This window comes from Orcinus orca, chromosome 19 (genome assembly GCF_937001465.1).
Source record: "Orcinus orca chromosome 19, mOrcOrc1.1, whole genome shotgun sequence".
NCBI lineage: Eukaryota > Metazoa > Chordata > Mammalia > Artiodactyla > Delphinidae > Orcinus > Orcinus orca.
In genome coordinates, this window is record NC_064577.1 from 9,286,551 (window position 1) to 9,303,836 (window position 17,286).

Consider the following 17,286-nt stretch of genomic DNA (forward strand, 5'->3'; position numbering starts at 1 on the left):
GCACGCATACCCATGTGCCCAAAGCAGAGATGCAAGCCATCCCTTAGGATCCATTCTTCCTTTCATTTAGAAACAAAGTTCCCTGAAGTTTTAGCAAGATACACAATCACCCAGCTGGAGACACAGTTCCCAGTCCTCCTAGCAGCAATGCAACTAGGGTCACACCAACGGGAGGCCAATGAGGTAACGTGTGCCATTTCCGCAGCTTGCTCTCAAACAACTGGGTTAAGGATGAGCTCCTTTCCCCACCTTCCCCCTTTCCCCTGGGCTGGAACAAAGAGCTGGTGTCGGGGAGCCAGCTCTGAGGACACAGATGAGGACAGCACCCTTGGGGGTGTGGGGTCCCTTGTGAAGCAGACCGCCCACCCACCATAGGCTACTGCCTACCTCTGGACTGTGCCGTGAGAGGGAAAACAAATTCCATCTTCCTTGACCATGATACTTCTGTGTCCTAACTGATGCAACCCTGCCTCATCTCACAAAGGATTTGAGGCAGTAGATAAGAAATACATATGGGAAAATACAAATATGAAATAAAAGAAAATTAAATTGGAATTGGATATAAATCAGAATAGGAAGTCAAAACTAGGATGTGGGGGGATGGAGGAGATTAGTTGCAGAAACATAAAGTTCTCCACAAATTTAAGAGCTGGGCCCGAGAACTAGCTCTGAACTTCCTGGCCAAGAGGAAGGGTATATTGTTAATTTTATAATAATCCTTGAAGAAAAAACACGAAAATAATGTACAGAAGTGAAAAAACAAACAAACGAAAGGACACTTTTGACCAGAATATACCAGAAGGTCCTGCTCTGCACCGTTTGCTCCCTGGGCTGACGTGGGAGAGAAACCTTGGCGTCTGTGTCAAAACTCTGCCCCCACAACGAGTTTACTCTAAGAGGCAGACTGCGAATATAAAGCTCCTCCTAAAGAAGAAGCACACAACACAACTCAAAGATGAGCCATGCGGTGTGGCACAGCCAGCTTTCATGTCGCTTTACGAAGAACTGAAAACCAACTGCTCTTTGGCCCGTCAGGAGTTTTTACCCAGATCTCGTTGGCAGGAGGTAAACAGAGTCCCGCCCTTACTTGTTGCCTCACTCACTACACTTTGGCTGCGTCTAAATGTCCCTTACCTCTTCTGAACCTCCAGGAAGAAAGAGTCGGTCCTCTTCATCTGCAGTTCGTATATGGCCCGGAGAATGTGCAGAGGGGCATTGAGGGCGTCGTGAGCCATCTGAAGGCCACAAGGAGGAAGTAGAAGAGAGACAATTTAAACTGCTTTAACACATTATTGATGATCTGACCTCAAAAGTGATAAAACAATTATTTCCTAAAGTTACCACAAGTTATAATTTAAAAACATCACATGGGCACTTCATGTATATAAGATTATAAGCCCTGGGCTTCCCTGGTGGCGCAGTGGTTGAGAGTCTGCCTGCCGATGCAGGGGACACAGGTTCGTGCCCCGGTCCGGGAAGATCCCACATGCCGCGGAGCGGCTGGGCCCATGAGCCATGGCCGCTGAGCCTGCGCGTCCGGAGCCTGTGCTCCGCAATGGGAGAGGCCACAACAGTGAGAGGCCCGCGTACCACAAAAAAATAAAAAATTATAAAAAAATTAAAAAAGATTATAAGCCCTAAAACATGGACTGTAAAATCTGCATTACTGTTATAAATTCAAAGGAAGATATAAAACATGGAAACACCAAAAAAAAAAGTCATGCAAACAAATGTACTGTTAATAGTCAATAATAACCCACCAAATTGTATTCATTGCTAGCTTCTCCGTAGCAGCTGCCTTGCACTCAAGTTTGTTAAGTGGCACATAAATCTAAGTACTGGACTTTCTTTTGATGTTTTTAAAAACTGTACTTGCTTTTCTTATATCCACCCCGTACTCTCTGTTTACTCTTCACACAGTTAGACCCTTTGAAGTCCAAGCCCTTGCCCATTTTCACATCATTCTGAGGAAGAGTGGATTATCCAGGGAAAGTAGGAGTGTGTCTTGAGAAACTGTGAGGACAGACTGTCACCTGGGGATTTATGGACAGGCCTGAAATTACATGCAAAATTTTACAAAAGTTATTTGCAAGTATAGTTTATGGGAGAAACGATCTAAAGCTTTTGGGTCCATGACCCCCCAAACATTAAGAACTACTGTTGTAATAGGGCTTTTCCATCCCTCTGGACGAATTCTGCACGATACCGACTGAGTCTTCAGTAAGTGCATTCTCAGGACATCAGTCTGAAGCATTTTCACATGGAGGCTAAAACACAGCCCAAGCCAAAGAGAATCCATTCCTTAGAGTCCCTTCCTCAGTCCACACCGTGACCCAAGAACGTACCAAGAAACATATCCTGGTGGGCTCATCCAGGCTTTCGAGAGGGTCCAGCTTTTTCTGCTCCGGCTCACCCGGGCTGCTGACTGACCGTTCCACCTCTTCCTCCTGGTCCCCTCGCTCATCCAGCTCCAGCTCTCCATGCTCAGCCAAAGTGCTGATCTCCTTTTTTGAGGAGTACAGCATGATGGACAAAATCTATACAGAAAGAAAATCAGGCAGGGCAGGAACACGAGTGTTTAGCCAGTGAGATCTTTAACCCTCAAAGGGTAGAAAATATCTGACTGAACCTTTTAAAAGACATCAGAATTCACAAAAAGAATGTAAAATTAGTAAAGAAATATGAAAACATGTTCAACCATACTTATAATCAAAGAAATGCTGACTAAAAACTGCAAGGGACTGTGACTGCCTGGAGGGGTGGGATAGGGAGGGTGGGAGGGAGGCAGGGAGACGCAAGAGGGAAGAGATATGGGAACATATGTATATGTATAACTGATTCACTTTGTTATAAAGCAGAAACTAACACACCATTGTAAAGCAATTATACTCCAATAAAGATGTAAAAAAACAAACAAAACAAAACAAACAAACAAAAAACTGGGAACAAGCTAAATTTCCAACAGTAGGAGTTTGATTAGTGCATATCTCACACAAAGGAACATTCCTTACAAATAATGACAAATTTCTATTGGTTCTGAAAAGCGTTTGTTAGATGATATTTAGAGAAAAGCCATGTTATATAGCATTACCCTATTTTGTAAAAATATGTGCATAGAATAAAAGACTTTAAGAACACGGAAAAAAAAATAAAAAAATAAAAACTACACGGGACCTTCGTGTTTAACTTTGCCACTGATGGTGTAAGTTGTTATCATCCTTTTAGAAGGCATTTTGGTGAAATGTAAAGAGCTACACAAATGTTCATAACTTTTGACCTGGTAACTCATCTTCTAGGAATAATGTAAAATGTGTAAAAAGCTGTACTCTTGATATGGTCCATGAAGCATTTAATAATGGCAAAAATCTGAAATCCATCTTTATGGATCATCTGCAGCCATTAAAGATGGTCGTCATGAAAACTACCTAACAGCTTAGAAAAGTGGCTGTCACATGACCTCAATTTATTTCAACAGTGTGTCTCACTGTACAATCTAAACCTACGTATGTAATATAAACACAGAAGGAAAAAAATTAGAAAAAGGAAATACACATAATACTAACGGTAGCTGTGTTTGAGGTGGATGAAATTTGGGGTTTTTCTTTCTTTTCTAGTTTTCAAACTTTCTGAATATAAAAAATATAAGTTTTTGAATGTAAAAAAAAATTTACTTTAAAATATTTCCTAAAGAACAAGAGCTCAAATGCTCACCAGGTTATCCATTAATATGTTTCAGCGCACTTTCCTAAAACCTAACCAAATCCTCCTGTGGCAACTGAGAGCTGCTTCCTGGAGCTCAGGCCTCTGCGTGACTGAGAATGACCAGCTGAGCACCCCCATACAGCAGCAGCCTTTTCTGACCTGAAGCTGACGCTTGGCACAGAAACGCCCCAGGGAACCACAGTAATTCCACTAAGAAAAGTCTAAGGCCTATGGCGAAAAGGAATAAAATGAAAATTATCAACTAAAATCCTACATAAAATAAACATAAGTGAGGACAAATTTAGGAACTGATTTTAGCTCAAAGGAAGTTTAAAGGGAAATAATAATTCAAGGGCAGATTTACTACCATGATATAATTGGTCAACCGTGTGTTTCCATAAAATACTTCTCTTCCAATATTCTTTGAACAAACATCAAATTCATTTTCCCTGACAAGGGAGGACAGGTGTCATAATCTCTATTTCCAAAAAGGAAGACAAATATAAGACACTGTTTTAACAACTGCACCAGATGAGAGTGCACAGGGCAGAACCAGCCGTAACTGACTGGTGGTTCTAACTCCCAGGCCAGTAAATCTGCATCAGGAAGCAGCAGCAGGAATCACCCTGGTCCCTTACTTCCAGGTCCCGGAGGAGCCACGTTTTACTGAAGCCGGTCCCTTTGCTGCACTTTTTCACCAGCAGCTTCAGCAAATCAGTCTGAAGGAAGGTAGCATGGGTCTCTTCAAAACCATGAGCCTGTCAAACAGAAAAAGAATGATCTGCAGCTGCCTCAGAGTGAAGAAGGTAAGGGTCACTCGGGGAGAAGCAGGCCTCTGTCACAGCCCAGTCTCAGCTAGTGGCCCAAGTTCACCTTCTGGTGAAAATTCCAGAGTCAATGGGGAGGATGAAACTCTGAACCTGAGCCATAACCTAAGTGTGTTCGCTCTCTAATTCATTCACTCAACAAGTATTTCTGAAGCTTCGTACATTCTACATGCTGAGTCCTGTGCTAAGAACAGAGGTTTTATGTCCCTCTCCTGCTCTCTACCTTCCAAAAGCTTCCCACTGCCCTGCAGACTGAAATCCAAGTCCCTATTCATAGCTGACAAGGTCCCGCAGGCTCCCTGCCTGTCTCTGTGGTCTCATCTCCTCCTCGGCAGTTTCCTGAAGCCCTAAGGTAGTTCCTTCTGCTCCCTGACGACCAGGCCTGGAGTTTGACCTCTCCCAGGATGTAATGCTCTGCCCAGACTCCTTATTTATCACCTCAGATTTCACCTCCTCAGAAAGGCTCTTTCTGGCTCATGGTGGATTTCCTTGCAGGCTCTTTGTCGTCTCCCTTGCAGTTTAGGCTGAAAGCTCCATGACAGCAGGGACATTCTTTCTAGTTCAACACTACTACTCAGTTCCATCTGGCCCCTGGTGCTCGACAAATAGACATATATTTACAGAATGAAGGATTCAAAGACAGAAATGGTCTCTGCCCTCAGGGAGTTTATTTTCTCTTTCCTACTGTAATGTAAACAACTAAAACAATAGTAGATTGTGATAAATGCCATGAAATCAACAAACAGCAGATGTGTGGTCTCAAGCCTAAAAATATAAACTCTCAGGGCTGGGCCAGAGCTGAAATGCCATCTAGTCCAATCTCCTTGTGGTGCTTGAGTCGTTCCACGGCCTCCTCGCCAGTGTTGCCAAAGTCAGGGAACGCATAAACTTTCCAAATGAGATCCTTCTCTCATGGCTAGTTCTGTTGGAAAGATCCTCCCTATCGATGCCCCTCAGATGGTAGAAGAATCATGTTCCCCACAAGTCAAGGCTTCCCATCTCCATGTCAATTATCGGCCAGCTCTTTAACTTGTCTGTCTTCTCTTACACCAAATGCCAAACCTATTGCTCCAAGATCCCGTAAGATATTAGCCCCCTTTATTCTTCCCAGGATGAACCAGAAGGGACTGTGGTTCAGAGGCAAGTGACAAACTGTTCAGTCAATTTTTCTTCTCATCTTCCAAGGTTATGGGCCCATTAGGTAGTGGTACCTGGTTCCATGAGGCAGGACTGAAAAATTACAGAGAACCAACTATTGGGAAAACTCTGTTTCTTCCTTAAAGTTATCCTTGTGCAAGGTGCCAATTATTTCTAAAAATAATCAAGATCCTATGATTAACCATCCATTGAAATCAGATGGTATGTCCTTCTAGTTAATACCCTGCAGGTGTTAAATCACAGCCAGATTCATTAGCAAATAGAAGCAGCTCACCACTACCTTTAATGTTTTGTATAATCCTTTGAGGGCCAGGGACAGGACCCAAGTTGCTTCCACTGCCTCGGGACAATGGCTGTCCATGCTGGTTTGCAGAAGGTGACTGGCAATAAAGGCAAAGTGCTGGGAGTATTGGCTCAGCTGGGCCTGAGAGTTGCTGCATTCCGGTCCTCCTCCTTTCTGGACCAGCTGGTAGTCCTTCACTGAAGGGTGATGTCAGGCAGGAAAAGAGGGCACAAAAAGCACAGTTAATACTTCCTGCAGATAAGTTTCTTCCCCAGTAATGTGCCTTTCTGAAGCAAGAACTGCAGACCCCAAAACACAAATCTCTCTGGCTTCAAACTTAGCCATTATATTTAAGGCCAGTTTGCAGCTGAGCACAAAAGTGGTACTGGGCCACCTACCCACCAAGCCACCAAGAGATGCAATTCACATTCCTACTACTCACACAAACAGGTTGTCTCCAAAGGTGTTAAAGGAAGTTCATAAACACAGAACACATGAGAGACTTCCATTTCAGAACAAGCCTGAGTAAAAGGGATCGGGCTTACTCTCTTACATTAAACAACCAGAACCCTGGAAAAATACATGAAACGATGGTTTGCAGACATTGGACAATAGGTAGTACAGGATGATGACCCCTGAAAGAAGGGGCATAAACCAGGTGAGCCTTCCAATAGCCCTGGCTATCTGGAGACAATTTCCAGCCTGCACAGCATGGAGTGGAAATCCAAGTCCAGTTTTAATGAACTGAGGAGACAGAGGTCAGAGTTCAGGGAAGTCAAGGCAGCTAGGACTTATGGGACACAATATCACAGAGAAGAGAGATGCACAGAGAGAGGGGTGTGTGGGAGACCTCTCTAGATATCTACAGAGGGTTCCTCATGAGTATTTGGCTGAATACTGATCTACACAAATGTGAGAGGAAACTAGATAGGAAACTACCTGGTTCTAGGAAAGAACTGTCAAAAAGCAGTAGGCAGAACAATTCTTGGAGCTCACAAAGAACTCTGAGAATATTCTGTCTTCTGACCAGTGAGAGTGGAAGTGTCCTAGTCGGGGGCATAAAACTATTTGAAGACATAATGATCAAAAAAATCCCAAATTTGATGAAAACTATGTATCTGTAGATCCAAGGAGCTCTTTAAACCATCAAGCAGAAGAAACACAATGAAAATCATGCCAAGGCACATCATAATCAAAATGCTAAAAAGCAGTGATTAAGAGAAAAATCTTAAAAGCAGGCAGAGAAAAGAGACACATTTTGAAGAGTAACAGAGAATGACAGCTGACTTCATGGCAGAAACTATGCAAACCAGAAGAACAATATCTTTAAGGTGTACAAAGAAAAAACTCTCAGCCTACAATTTTTTACCTAGAAAAATTCATCTCACAGATGAAGTCAAAGTAAATATTTCTTTGGTTTGGCAGGACGAACCAAAATAATGATTTTGTAGCAGCAGACCTGCACTACAAGAGATATTAAGGGAAGTTTTTCAGGAAAAAAAAAATGATACCAGGTACAAACCTGAACTTATACAAAGGAATGAAGAGCACCAGAAATGGTAAATATGTGGCTAAATATTAAAGCTATTGTTTTCTCACTTTAAGATCCCTTTTAAAGTATGTGAATTTTAAAGCAAAATAAATAATGTATTGTGAGGTTTATATCATGTAAAAGTAAAATGTGTGACAACAACAGTACAAAAGATGATGGAATAAAAATACAAAACCTGTGTTTCTTCACTATATGTGAAGTGGTAGACTGTTTGAAGACAGACCACGATGAGTTAAAGGTGTATATTATAAACCCTAATGCAACCAGTAAGAAATTATTTGAAGGTAAACTACTGTAAACCCTAAAGCAACCACTAAAAAAATAAGATATACTTTAAAGCTAACAGTGGAGACAACATGGAATCATTAACAAAACAAAAACAACTCAATCCAAAAGAAGTTAGAAGGAAAAAAGAACAAAGAACAGATGTGACAAACAAAAAACAAGCAAGAATATAGTAGAGGGGCTTCCCTGGTGGCACAGTGGTTGAGAATCTGCCTGCCAATGCAGGGGACGTGGGTTCGATCCCTGGACCGGGAAGATCCGACATGCCGCAGAGCAACTAAGCCCGTGTGCCACAACTACTGAGCCTGCACGCTACTGAACCTCATGCACCTAGAGCCCATGCTCTGCAACAAGAGAAGCCACGACAATGAGAAGCCCGCACACCGCAACAAAGAGTAGCCCCCGCTCGCCACAACTAGAGAAAGCCTGCGCACAGCAACAGAGACCCAACACAGCCAAAAATAAAAACAAATAAATAAATAAATAAGAAGATAGTAGATTTGAACTCAATCATCCTGATAAGTGTATTGAATACAAATGGTCTAAACATCTCAATTAAAAGGCAGGTATGGGCTTCCCTGGTGGCACAGTGGTTGAGAATCTGCCTGCCAATGCAGGGGACATGGGTTCGAGCCCTGGTCTGGGAAGATCCCACATGCCACGGAGCAACTGGGCCCGTGAGCCACAGCTACTGAGCCTACGCGTCTGGAGCTTGTGCTCCATAACAAGAGAGGCCGCGACAGTAAGAGGCCCACGCACCGCAATGAAGAGTGGCCCCCGCTCGCCGCAACTAGAGAAAGCCCACGCATAGAAACGAAGACCCAACACAGCAAAAATAAATAAATAATTAAAAAAAAAAAAAGGCAGGTATTGGGGAGGGATAAATTAGAAGTTTGAGATTAACAGACATACACTACTACATATAAAACAGATAACCAACAAGGACCTACTGTATAGCACAGGAAACTATACTCAATATTTTGTAATAACCTATAAAGGAAAAGAATCTGAAAAAAGAATATATATACTGAATCACTGTGCTGTAAACCTGAAACTAGCATGACATTGTAAATCAACTATACTTCCATAAAAAAAAGAACAAAAAAAAGGGCAGGTATTGTCAGACTGGATTCAAAACCAAGACTCCACTATGTGCTATTTACACTTGAAATATAAAGACACAGGGAGGTTAAAGAAAAAGAATAGAAAAAGATGCATCATGCAAATGTTAGTAACAACAACAAAAAAAAAGCTAGAGAGGCTACCTAAATATTAAAGTAGATTTCAGAACACGGAATATTATTAGGGATATAAAGGAACGTTTCATAATGAAATGAGAAACAGACCATACACGCAATTATAGCTGGATACCTCAACATTCCTTTCTCAGTAATTGTTAGAACAAATAGACAAAAAATCAGTAAGACTATAGAAGACTTGAACAGCACTGTCAAATGACTTGATCTCAATGACATCTATAGGACACTCTACCAACAACACAGTATATGCATTTTTTTTCAAGTGCACATGGAATCTTATTTGAAACAGACTAAATTTTTGACCATAAAACAAATTGCAGTAATCTAATAGGACTGAAATCATTCATAGTATGTTCTCTGACCACAACTTGCAATCAATAACAGAAAGGTATCTGGAATACCCCCAAATATTTGGAAATTAAACAACAAAATTTTAAATAATCACAGAAGAAAGAAAAAAATCACAAGATGAATAGAAAATACTCTGACCTGAATGAAAATGATAACACAACATATCAAAAATTATGGATGTGGATAAAGCCACACCTAACAGGAAATTCATAGCATTAAAATGCTTCTATCGACAAAAAAAAGAAAGGTCTCAAATCAGTGACTTAGACTTCCACTTTAAGAAACCAGAAAAAGAAAAAAGAGCAAATTAAACTCAAAGCAAGAAGAAATAAGGAAATTAATAATGGAGAGATAGAAATCAATAAAAGAGAAAACAGATAGAGAACAATCAATGAAACCAAAAGCTGGTCCTTGGCAAAGATCCAATAAATTGATAAATCTCTGGCTAGCCTATGAAACAAAAAAGAAAAGATACAAATTACCAAAACCAGGAATGAGAAGAGGCATCTGATACCCCATGTGAAATTCAGAGAAATTAATGATCTACATTTTATAAGACCCAAATTTATCCCATAAGTGAATGGAGAGATATACCATGCTCCCAAGTCAAAAGACTCAGTATTGGTAAGATGTCAATTCTCCCCAAATGGATCTATAGATTCAATACAATGCCAATCAAAAGTCCAGCAGGGGGACTTCCCTGGTGGTCCAGTGGCTAAGCCTTCGTGCTCCCAATGCAGGGGGCTCGGGTTCGATCCCTGGTCAGGGAACTAGATCCCACATGCATGCCGCAACTCAGAGTTCACATGTCCCAGCTGAAAGGACTCCACTTGTCACAACTAATGATCCCGAATGACACAATGAAAGAACCCGAATGCCACAACTAAGACTCGGTGCAGACAAAATAAAAATAAACAAATAAATATTAATTAAAAAAAAAAGTCCAACAGGTTCTTTAATAGAAACTGACAAGCTGATTCTAAAATTATACAGAAAGACAAAGGAACTAGAGTAGCCGACAATTCTGAAGAATAACAAAGTTGGAGAACCTGATTTCAATACTCAGGAGAAATCTACAACAGTCAAGACAATGTGGTATTTGCGTAAGGACAGATATATAGATTAATGGAACATAACAGAATCCACAAATAGACACAAACATACATGGGTCAATTAATTTTCACAAAGTTGCCAAGATAATTCAATGAAGAAAGAATAGTCTGTTCAACAAATGGTCGTAGAACAATGGGACAGTCACATGCAAACAAACAAACAAACAAATAAATAAATAAGCCTTGACTTTTACATTGCACAGTACACAAAAATAGCACAGACAGTGCCTAGTGCTAAAGCTGAATGATAAAGCAGATTATTTCAAGAGCAGACCTGGGCACATAATGATGTACCTTCACTGTTCTATTGATGAAACAAAATGGAAAGTGACATGAATGCCAATACAATTATGTGAAGTTATTTTACAGTCCTGTAGCCACCTGACTCCATCATATATTTAAATTACCCATTAGAAAACAAATGACACTGGCAAATGAAAAGAGTTAATGTTCAGAACCTAAACATCTAGCCAACTCAAAAACACAGAGCCATGTACACAAAATAACAGTGTGGAAAGGGCCTTCAAAGTGATTCCAATTCAACCACATCACTTCAGAGACAAGCAAAAAGAAGTTCGGGGACCTATAACTTGTTTTTTAAAAATTCACATGCAGGGGAAGAACCAAGATATCTTAACTGATTTTAGGGTATACAGAGATTGGACAACTGTCTCTCATTCTTAGAAAAAATAATTATGCTTGGGACCTGTTTTCCTCTTCCGGGTTTTGACGTTGACGATCACAGCCCTGTTCTTCTCAGTAAAGTGCTTCAAGATGATCACATTATGTGGTTCGTTGGCATTATCCATATAAACACAGCGGGTCCCCGCGCAGAGGACCTAAACATGACACAGACAGAAAAGGCAACTCAGCAGCATATAGAGCACAGTGCCTTTTGCTTGTGCCGCTGACTTCAACAAGCACTCAACGACAGGGTTCTTCCCATCTCTAAGTCCAGGGCCTGGCACAGGCCTGGCACAGAATTGGTTTAAGTGCTTGCTGGATAAAGCCATGTTTTCACAGTCCTCTTCGTCCCAACCAGTTGAGAGACGTGAAGAGTAGAAATGAGATCAAGGTGAATGCCAAAGTGAACAATGTATTTTGAAGTTCTCTGTAATTTAATATATTACAGTTACCTATTATTCAAAGCCAAGAAAATGAATCAAATGGCTAAAACTGTTAAAAATGCAAGTTGAACAAACCATCCCATAATCTTGAAAATATACCAATACTATAAAGGCAAATTATACAACTAAAGAAAAAAAAACTTCCAAAGATATACGCTGTGCACGTGATGAAGAGGAGGCCAGGCCTTCAGTGGCGTACCTGGGGGAAGCCGACCAGCACCAGCAGCGTGAAGATGTTGGTGTGCTTCAGCTGGAAGGGCAGCTGCTTGATGCAGTGGTCTGTGAAGGTGGCAATGACGTCACGCCACAGGGGGGCGCTGTTGAGTGACCGCAGGATCTCCGCCATGGAGCAGGCCCAGTCCAAGCCCACGCGGCTAGAAGGCAAGAGCTCCATTAGACGGCAGCGCAGAGGCTCCAAATTCAACTCATCAGGTCGCCACACTCAAAGGCAGACCCAGAAGCATGCCAATGAGCCATTTATTATATTAATTTAAAAACTACCAGAATGTTAGACAACTCCTTAACTGATCAGGAGCCTACTCCTCTATTCTTTTTTTCTTTAAATCATGAATACATTGTTGTGCTTTATCAAATGATTTGTCTTCACTGGTTGATATGATCACATTGTACTCCCTCACTCCCATTTTGGTTGTTGTTAACGTAGTGATTTTAAAACTGTAAACCCTCCTTGATTTCCTGGAATAAATGTAGTCAAAAACAAAACAAACAAACAAACTACCAGAATGATGCTTTTCATATAATGATAAGTGTGTGTGGGGGGGATATCAAGATTTGTTACTTATATACTCAAGTCTACAGCTATGCTTTTAAAAATCTCTATAAAAGGTCATGCACCATGTGCACTTGTGCACACTCACATTCACGTACAGAAAAAAACGCACAGGAAATGTATACTAAAATAGCACCAGGGAGTTCCCTGGTGGCCTAGTGGTTAGGATCCTGGGCTTTCACTGCCATGGCCCAGGTTCAATCCCTGGTCAGGGAGCTGAGATCCTGCAAGCAGTGTGGTGGCAGTGGGGAGAATAAAACAGCACCAGATGCACTGATGTGGTACAAGGCAAGGTGATTTTTCCCCCTCATTTTGGTTTTCCAAATTTGGTATTTTGATTATGTTACTTTTATATAATGAAAATAGATCTATTTTCTTCAACCCCAAAGCCTACACTTATTACTCTCAGGAAAGAACAAACCAGAATATGTATCACCAGAGAGTGCCCAGACTGTACAGCTGTCTTAATGTGGGTTTTAAGTGCAGTTTTAATGTCGGCTGACAGTGTTGCTAATAAAACAAATTCCACTCTCACAAAAGATCCCTAGACAAGAGCAGCGAAGCACGCTGAAATTAATCAACAGCCAGATCACTGACCTAAGTAAATGAACACCAAGGTGGGGCACAGTGAGGGCGGCTACCTGTCCAGACACACAGCTCCCAGGCTAAAGAGCAGGTGGGTGGTCTTCCAGCCATCTGGCACAATGGAACTGTCCCCTGCTGCAAACAGGTTGTGTTTGGCCGAGAGGACCTTGGTCACTGCGGCATCTACCTCCACTGGTGAAAGGCGGATGATTAACTGGCCGAGAAGACCCAGGGTGAGGTGATACGTTTCATTCAGGTGGCCTGCATTTGAGATGACGACCTGGAACATGAGTGGGAGCACGTGCTCCAGGTCTATCAGGGGGACTGTGGGATCCTGTCGAGAGAGGAGAAGAATCTGTTCAATACAAAAATCTCTGTAACCACACCAACTAACCACTCCATCTCCTTCATATATTATTTATAACTGGCCTGGTGCCAAAGGAATTATGCAGTGTCTTTCACAAATGGCTTAGGGACAATAGACTGTGAAATAAACATTCTCAGGTATCATCTTACAATCCTCTTGTAATTTATAATCCTACCCCAGGGATACACAAATGACTGCAATTAACAGTTAATTTCAGCATATGACTTTCCAAAAATTTTTTCTATGCATAACACCACCCACCCCACCCCCCCTTTTTTTAAATGCCAATTTGTCTCTTACCGAGTTTAAGGGAGGTAACATGGCTGCTAATAATCCCAAAATCCTCTTCTGGGAACACTCAGCAAACACCTGCTCAGGGCTTGGAGTAACTGCCTTTTCCTCGATGGGCTTCTGAGATGATGCTTCTGCATTTTCAGCATCTGAGTTGTAAAACACCAAGCTTTGAGATTTTGCCGGGTTCTATATGTGTATGAAGAGGCAAGTAAACCACTGCACTGTTCCTGTGCCACTACGGAATCAAGCTGGGACTTTAAAAACCTATTGCTGAACACGTCTTACTCAAGGAGGTCTGTCCTGATCACCCTGGTTTAAGGTTGAGCCTGCCCTCCGATCTCTCCCAACCCCTCTGTGCTCTCCATTCCCCTGCTCTTCTGCGCTCATGGCATTTAATTACCTTTTAACGCACCATATTATTTGATATTGATTGTTTACTGTCTGGCTTCCCTTCTAGATTTTTGTTTTTTTCAATGATGTATCACAAACACCTAGAAATGTTTCTGGAGCACAGCAGCTATTCAATAAATACTTGATGGATGAATAAACTGTATGTGAACCAGGATGCTGCTCCTCAGATGGAATCAGACCAGAGTGGATTTTGATGACCTGGATTGACATGGAGTCAAACTGTTTTCTGGACCTTAGAATTATAGGCCCTGCAGAGATAAGCGTCAGCCCCATCTGAGAGCTGGCCCCACGGACGGGGCAGGATGCCGGTGCTCACCCCTGCCTGTCACAGAGCGGCCGTGTGGGGAGGATCCCGCCTCCCCGAGCCGTCCTGTACTGGGCTGACGTTGTTGCCGCGCTCCTTCTGCCCACAGCGCCCCCACTCCTGGCTCCTCAGTTGCCCTGAAACAGCCCTGACCTTGCGCTGCCATCCCCAGCAGATGTCCGAGGGCCTCCACAGCAGAGTGCACAGCCCCTCTCCACTTCCACCTTCCAGTGCTCCACTCCCTCCCTACACACCTGCCCCCCAAGGGACTGCCTGGATTCTCTGGGGGTTCCCACTCTGGGGCCTTTCTTTGCTCGTGTAGTTCTTTCTGCCCTGAATGCCCTTCCCCCCAGTAGATCTCAGCACATTGAAGGTCCCGTGCAGGCCTTATTTACAAGGGCTTTACACTGACACAACCTGTTCCAGCTACACACCCATCACCGCTAACACCCACTTGGGTCTCTCTCCTGGACAGAATCACATCCCAGCTCAAATCAGTTACACACACCTTTGTCTTAAACCCTCCCAGACTGTCAGCACTGTGAGGGCAGGAGCTATGTGTCTATCTGTCTGACTTGGTCCCTGTTTCAACCCCAGGGCCTAGCACAGTGCTTGGCACATAGAAGGCACTCAGTAAATTAGGGAATAAACAAGGTAGGAAAGCAGGCAAGATGAAGAAAAGGTGACTTTCAAAGTGTTATCAGTACCATCTGATGTAGAACTGAGAAACCATGCACCCTTGGGTGCAAGGAGTAAGTCAGGGACGGGTATGCGTGCACTTTAAGATGAAAGAGATCAAGGTAACTGTCAAAGAGTCTTTACCTGGAAGTTCTGTAGGTGCACAGGCATCTGCAGGTGAGTCTGAAATCTGCGTCTGGCAGGAAGGACCCTTCAGTAACGATGCAGCTCCCCCTGCCTTGCTCCTCTGCTTGCAGTCTAAAGGTCTGACTTCCTTAGGGGCATCCCTCTTCCCCTAAAAACAAAATGGTGAGTGTAAAAGAATTAAGGTTTCTTTCTTAAAAAACTTTACTTGTTAATCTAATACAACTTTTAAAATCACTAGCCAATCAGTCTTCACAAACAAAAATACTTTTGAATTAGAGAATGCCCCTCGTTTCTGATGATAAATCTGTACTCTAATTAAGACAGTAATCACTGCATCACATCCCCCCAACACCTTCCAAATGCCGCTCTGTCAGAGCCTGCAGTCACATAAGCAATGGCTCTGGTACAAACCTCTAACACATTCTATTTATCTTCCAGAAGCCAGGTATAGACAGTTCTTCTCTTGGGGAAAAAGAAAAAAAACAAAGGTGTGGATTTCCTTCTAGCACAGTAAGCTGACTTTACACCTTTGAGAATTCCATTTTGGCAGAGAGACTTATAAAGGGGGCCCTCATTGGAGCTGGGAGGGTTTTCTGGGCTCAGGGGTCTGGCAGTGAGCTGCCCACACTGGCAGGGTGACAGTCCTTGACCTGAATTTCCTTAGGAGTCACTCAGAGTCACCCCAAGAATCACCTGCACTCCCTGGGCCCTCAGGGTACTTTTCCTTGCTGTCACACAGGCTTATATGTGGAAACCAGGCCAGGCAGGAAGCCTTCTGTGCATGGTGGAGGCACCCTAGCTCCAAGGAGTCTGCGACTGCAGGACACTTTGGAGCCAAAGATGGAGCGTTGTCCAACACTAAACACTCATGAGAAGATCCTGACATCTCCCAGCGGCAGCTGACTTATCCTCCCTTCTCCAGATACTGTAACCTCAACATCAATCCTACCTTCAACACCCCAAGAAGAAAGTGGCTATAAGATTGTCCAGGAGATTTGCCCGAAGCACACGACGGAACCAAGACAGAATGGAACTTGAATCTAAGCTTGAAACTGATCACAGCACCAGTTCTGTTTGACCACAGGATGACTGGAGCTTTCCGAGGTTTGTGTTAACCCTGCATCGAGCAAGTCCATCAGCGACATTTTTACAACAATACACTTTTTTAATTAAGGCATTCTCTGTATTGCCCAAGATACAGAAGAAGAAATGGTAATGGAAGAGAAAATGTGGGTGCTTGAAGAGTGGACTGGAAACTGGAGTACCATTTACTTGGCTGCCAACAATGAAAACATGGTAAGTGAAAATGGACCACTAAGGATGAACTTCTGCTTATTAACGAGTCATCCAATGGTGACATTGGAGTCACCTTTTATCGAAGGGTTAATTGTACGTGTCAAAGCTTCAGCCTCCTTGCAAAAAAAACCTGTGGCTACCTGGTTCAGCATGCTCTACTCAGGGAAGGACTATTTATACACACTTCCTGATCGCAGGAAGGTATGTATTATTTTTCTAGTCAACACAAGTGAGGACAGATTCATGACTTCCCTGACGATGGCACTTGCCAAAGGCCGTGATCTGAGCCCTGAAGACTATGAGGTTTTCAAAGAAAAGACAAAGAAAATGGCTGTTCAAGTCAAAAATATCATTAAAGTCAGTGACACAGATACCTGCCCCCGTGACACGAATTAGCGACTCCTCCCCCGTCCTCATGTCACTGTCGGTTTTTCCCTGTGTTAAGTCAGCTAACTGCTTTCTGCATTTGGAAGATAACACATCTACATCATGAATCGACACATTATCAGCTTCACCCACATGAAGACAAATGTGCCTTTCCTTTCCACCGTGTCCCCTACCTTCTCTGTCTCCTATGAAGCTGAGATCCATAGACCTGACCTTTTTTCCCAGCTCTGTTCCTGACTTGTTTCTTGATCTTGGATTTCTCAATCTCTATGTAAGTTTAAATACAGTTATTTAATAGAAAAAAAAAAGATTGTCCAAAAAGGGGACCGAGACTGGGAGAGCTACCTGCCTTGTTAAAAATGTACCCTCTG

The 17,286-nt window shown here is 42.6% G+C and overlaps 1 protein-coding gene across 6 annotated transcripts in view; it reads right to left on the bottom strand.

Moving 5' to 3' along the window:
• The window catches only part of ZZEF1 (zinc finger ZZ-type and EF-hand domain containing 1), a 128,116-nt gene that overhangs the window by 12,112 nt on the left and 98,718 nt on the right, over positions 1-17,286 (bottom strand). For all 6 annotated transcript variants that reach the window (XM_033423178.2, XM_033423181.2, XM_033423175.2 and 3 more), the window contains exons 38-46: positions 15,230-15,380; positions 13,699-13,838; positions 13,088-13,365; positions 11,856-12,030; positions 11,236-11,368; positions 5,968-6,167; positions 4,341-4,460; positions 2,346-2,537; positions 1,135-1,235 (exon numbers count right to left, since the gene is read on the bottom strand). In XM_033423178.2, the coding sequence (XP_033279069.2) occupies positions 1,135-1,235; positions 2,346-2,537; positions 4,341-4,460; positions 5,968-6,167; positions 11,236-11,368; positions 11,856-12,030; positions 13,088-13,365; positions 13,699-13,838; positions 15,230-15,380 (1,490 nt within the window). The remainder of the gene's footprint in view (positions 1-1,134; positions 1,236-2,345; positions 2,538-4,340; positions 4,461-5,967; positions 6,168-11,235; positions 11,369-11,855; positions 12,031-13,087; positions 13,366-13,698; positions 13,839-15,229; positions 15,381-17,286) is intronic.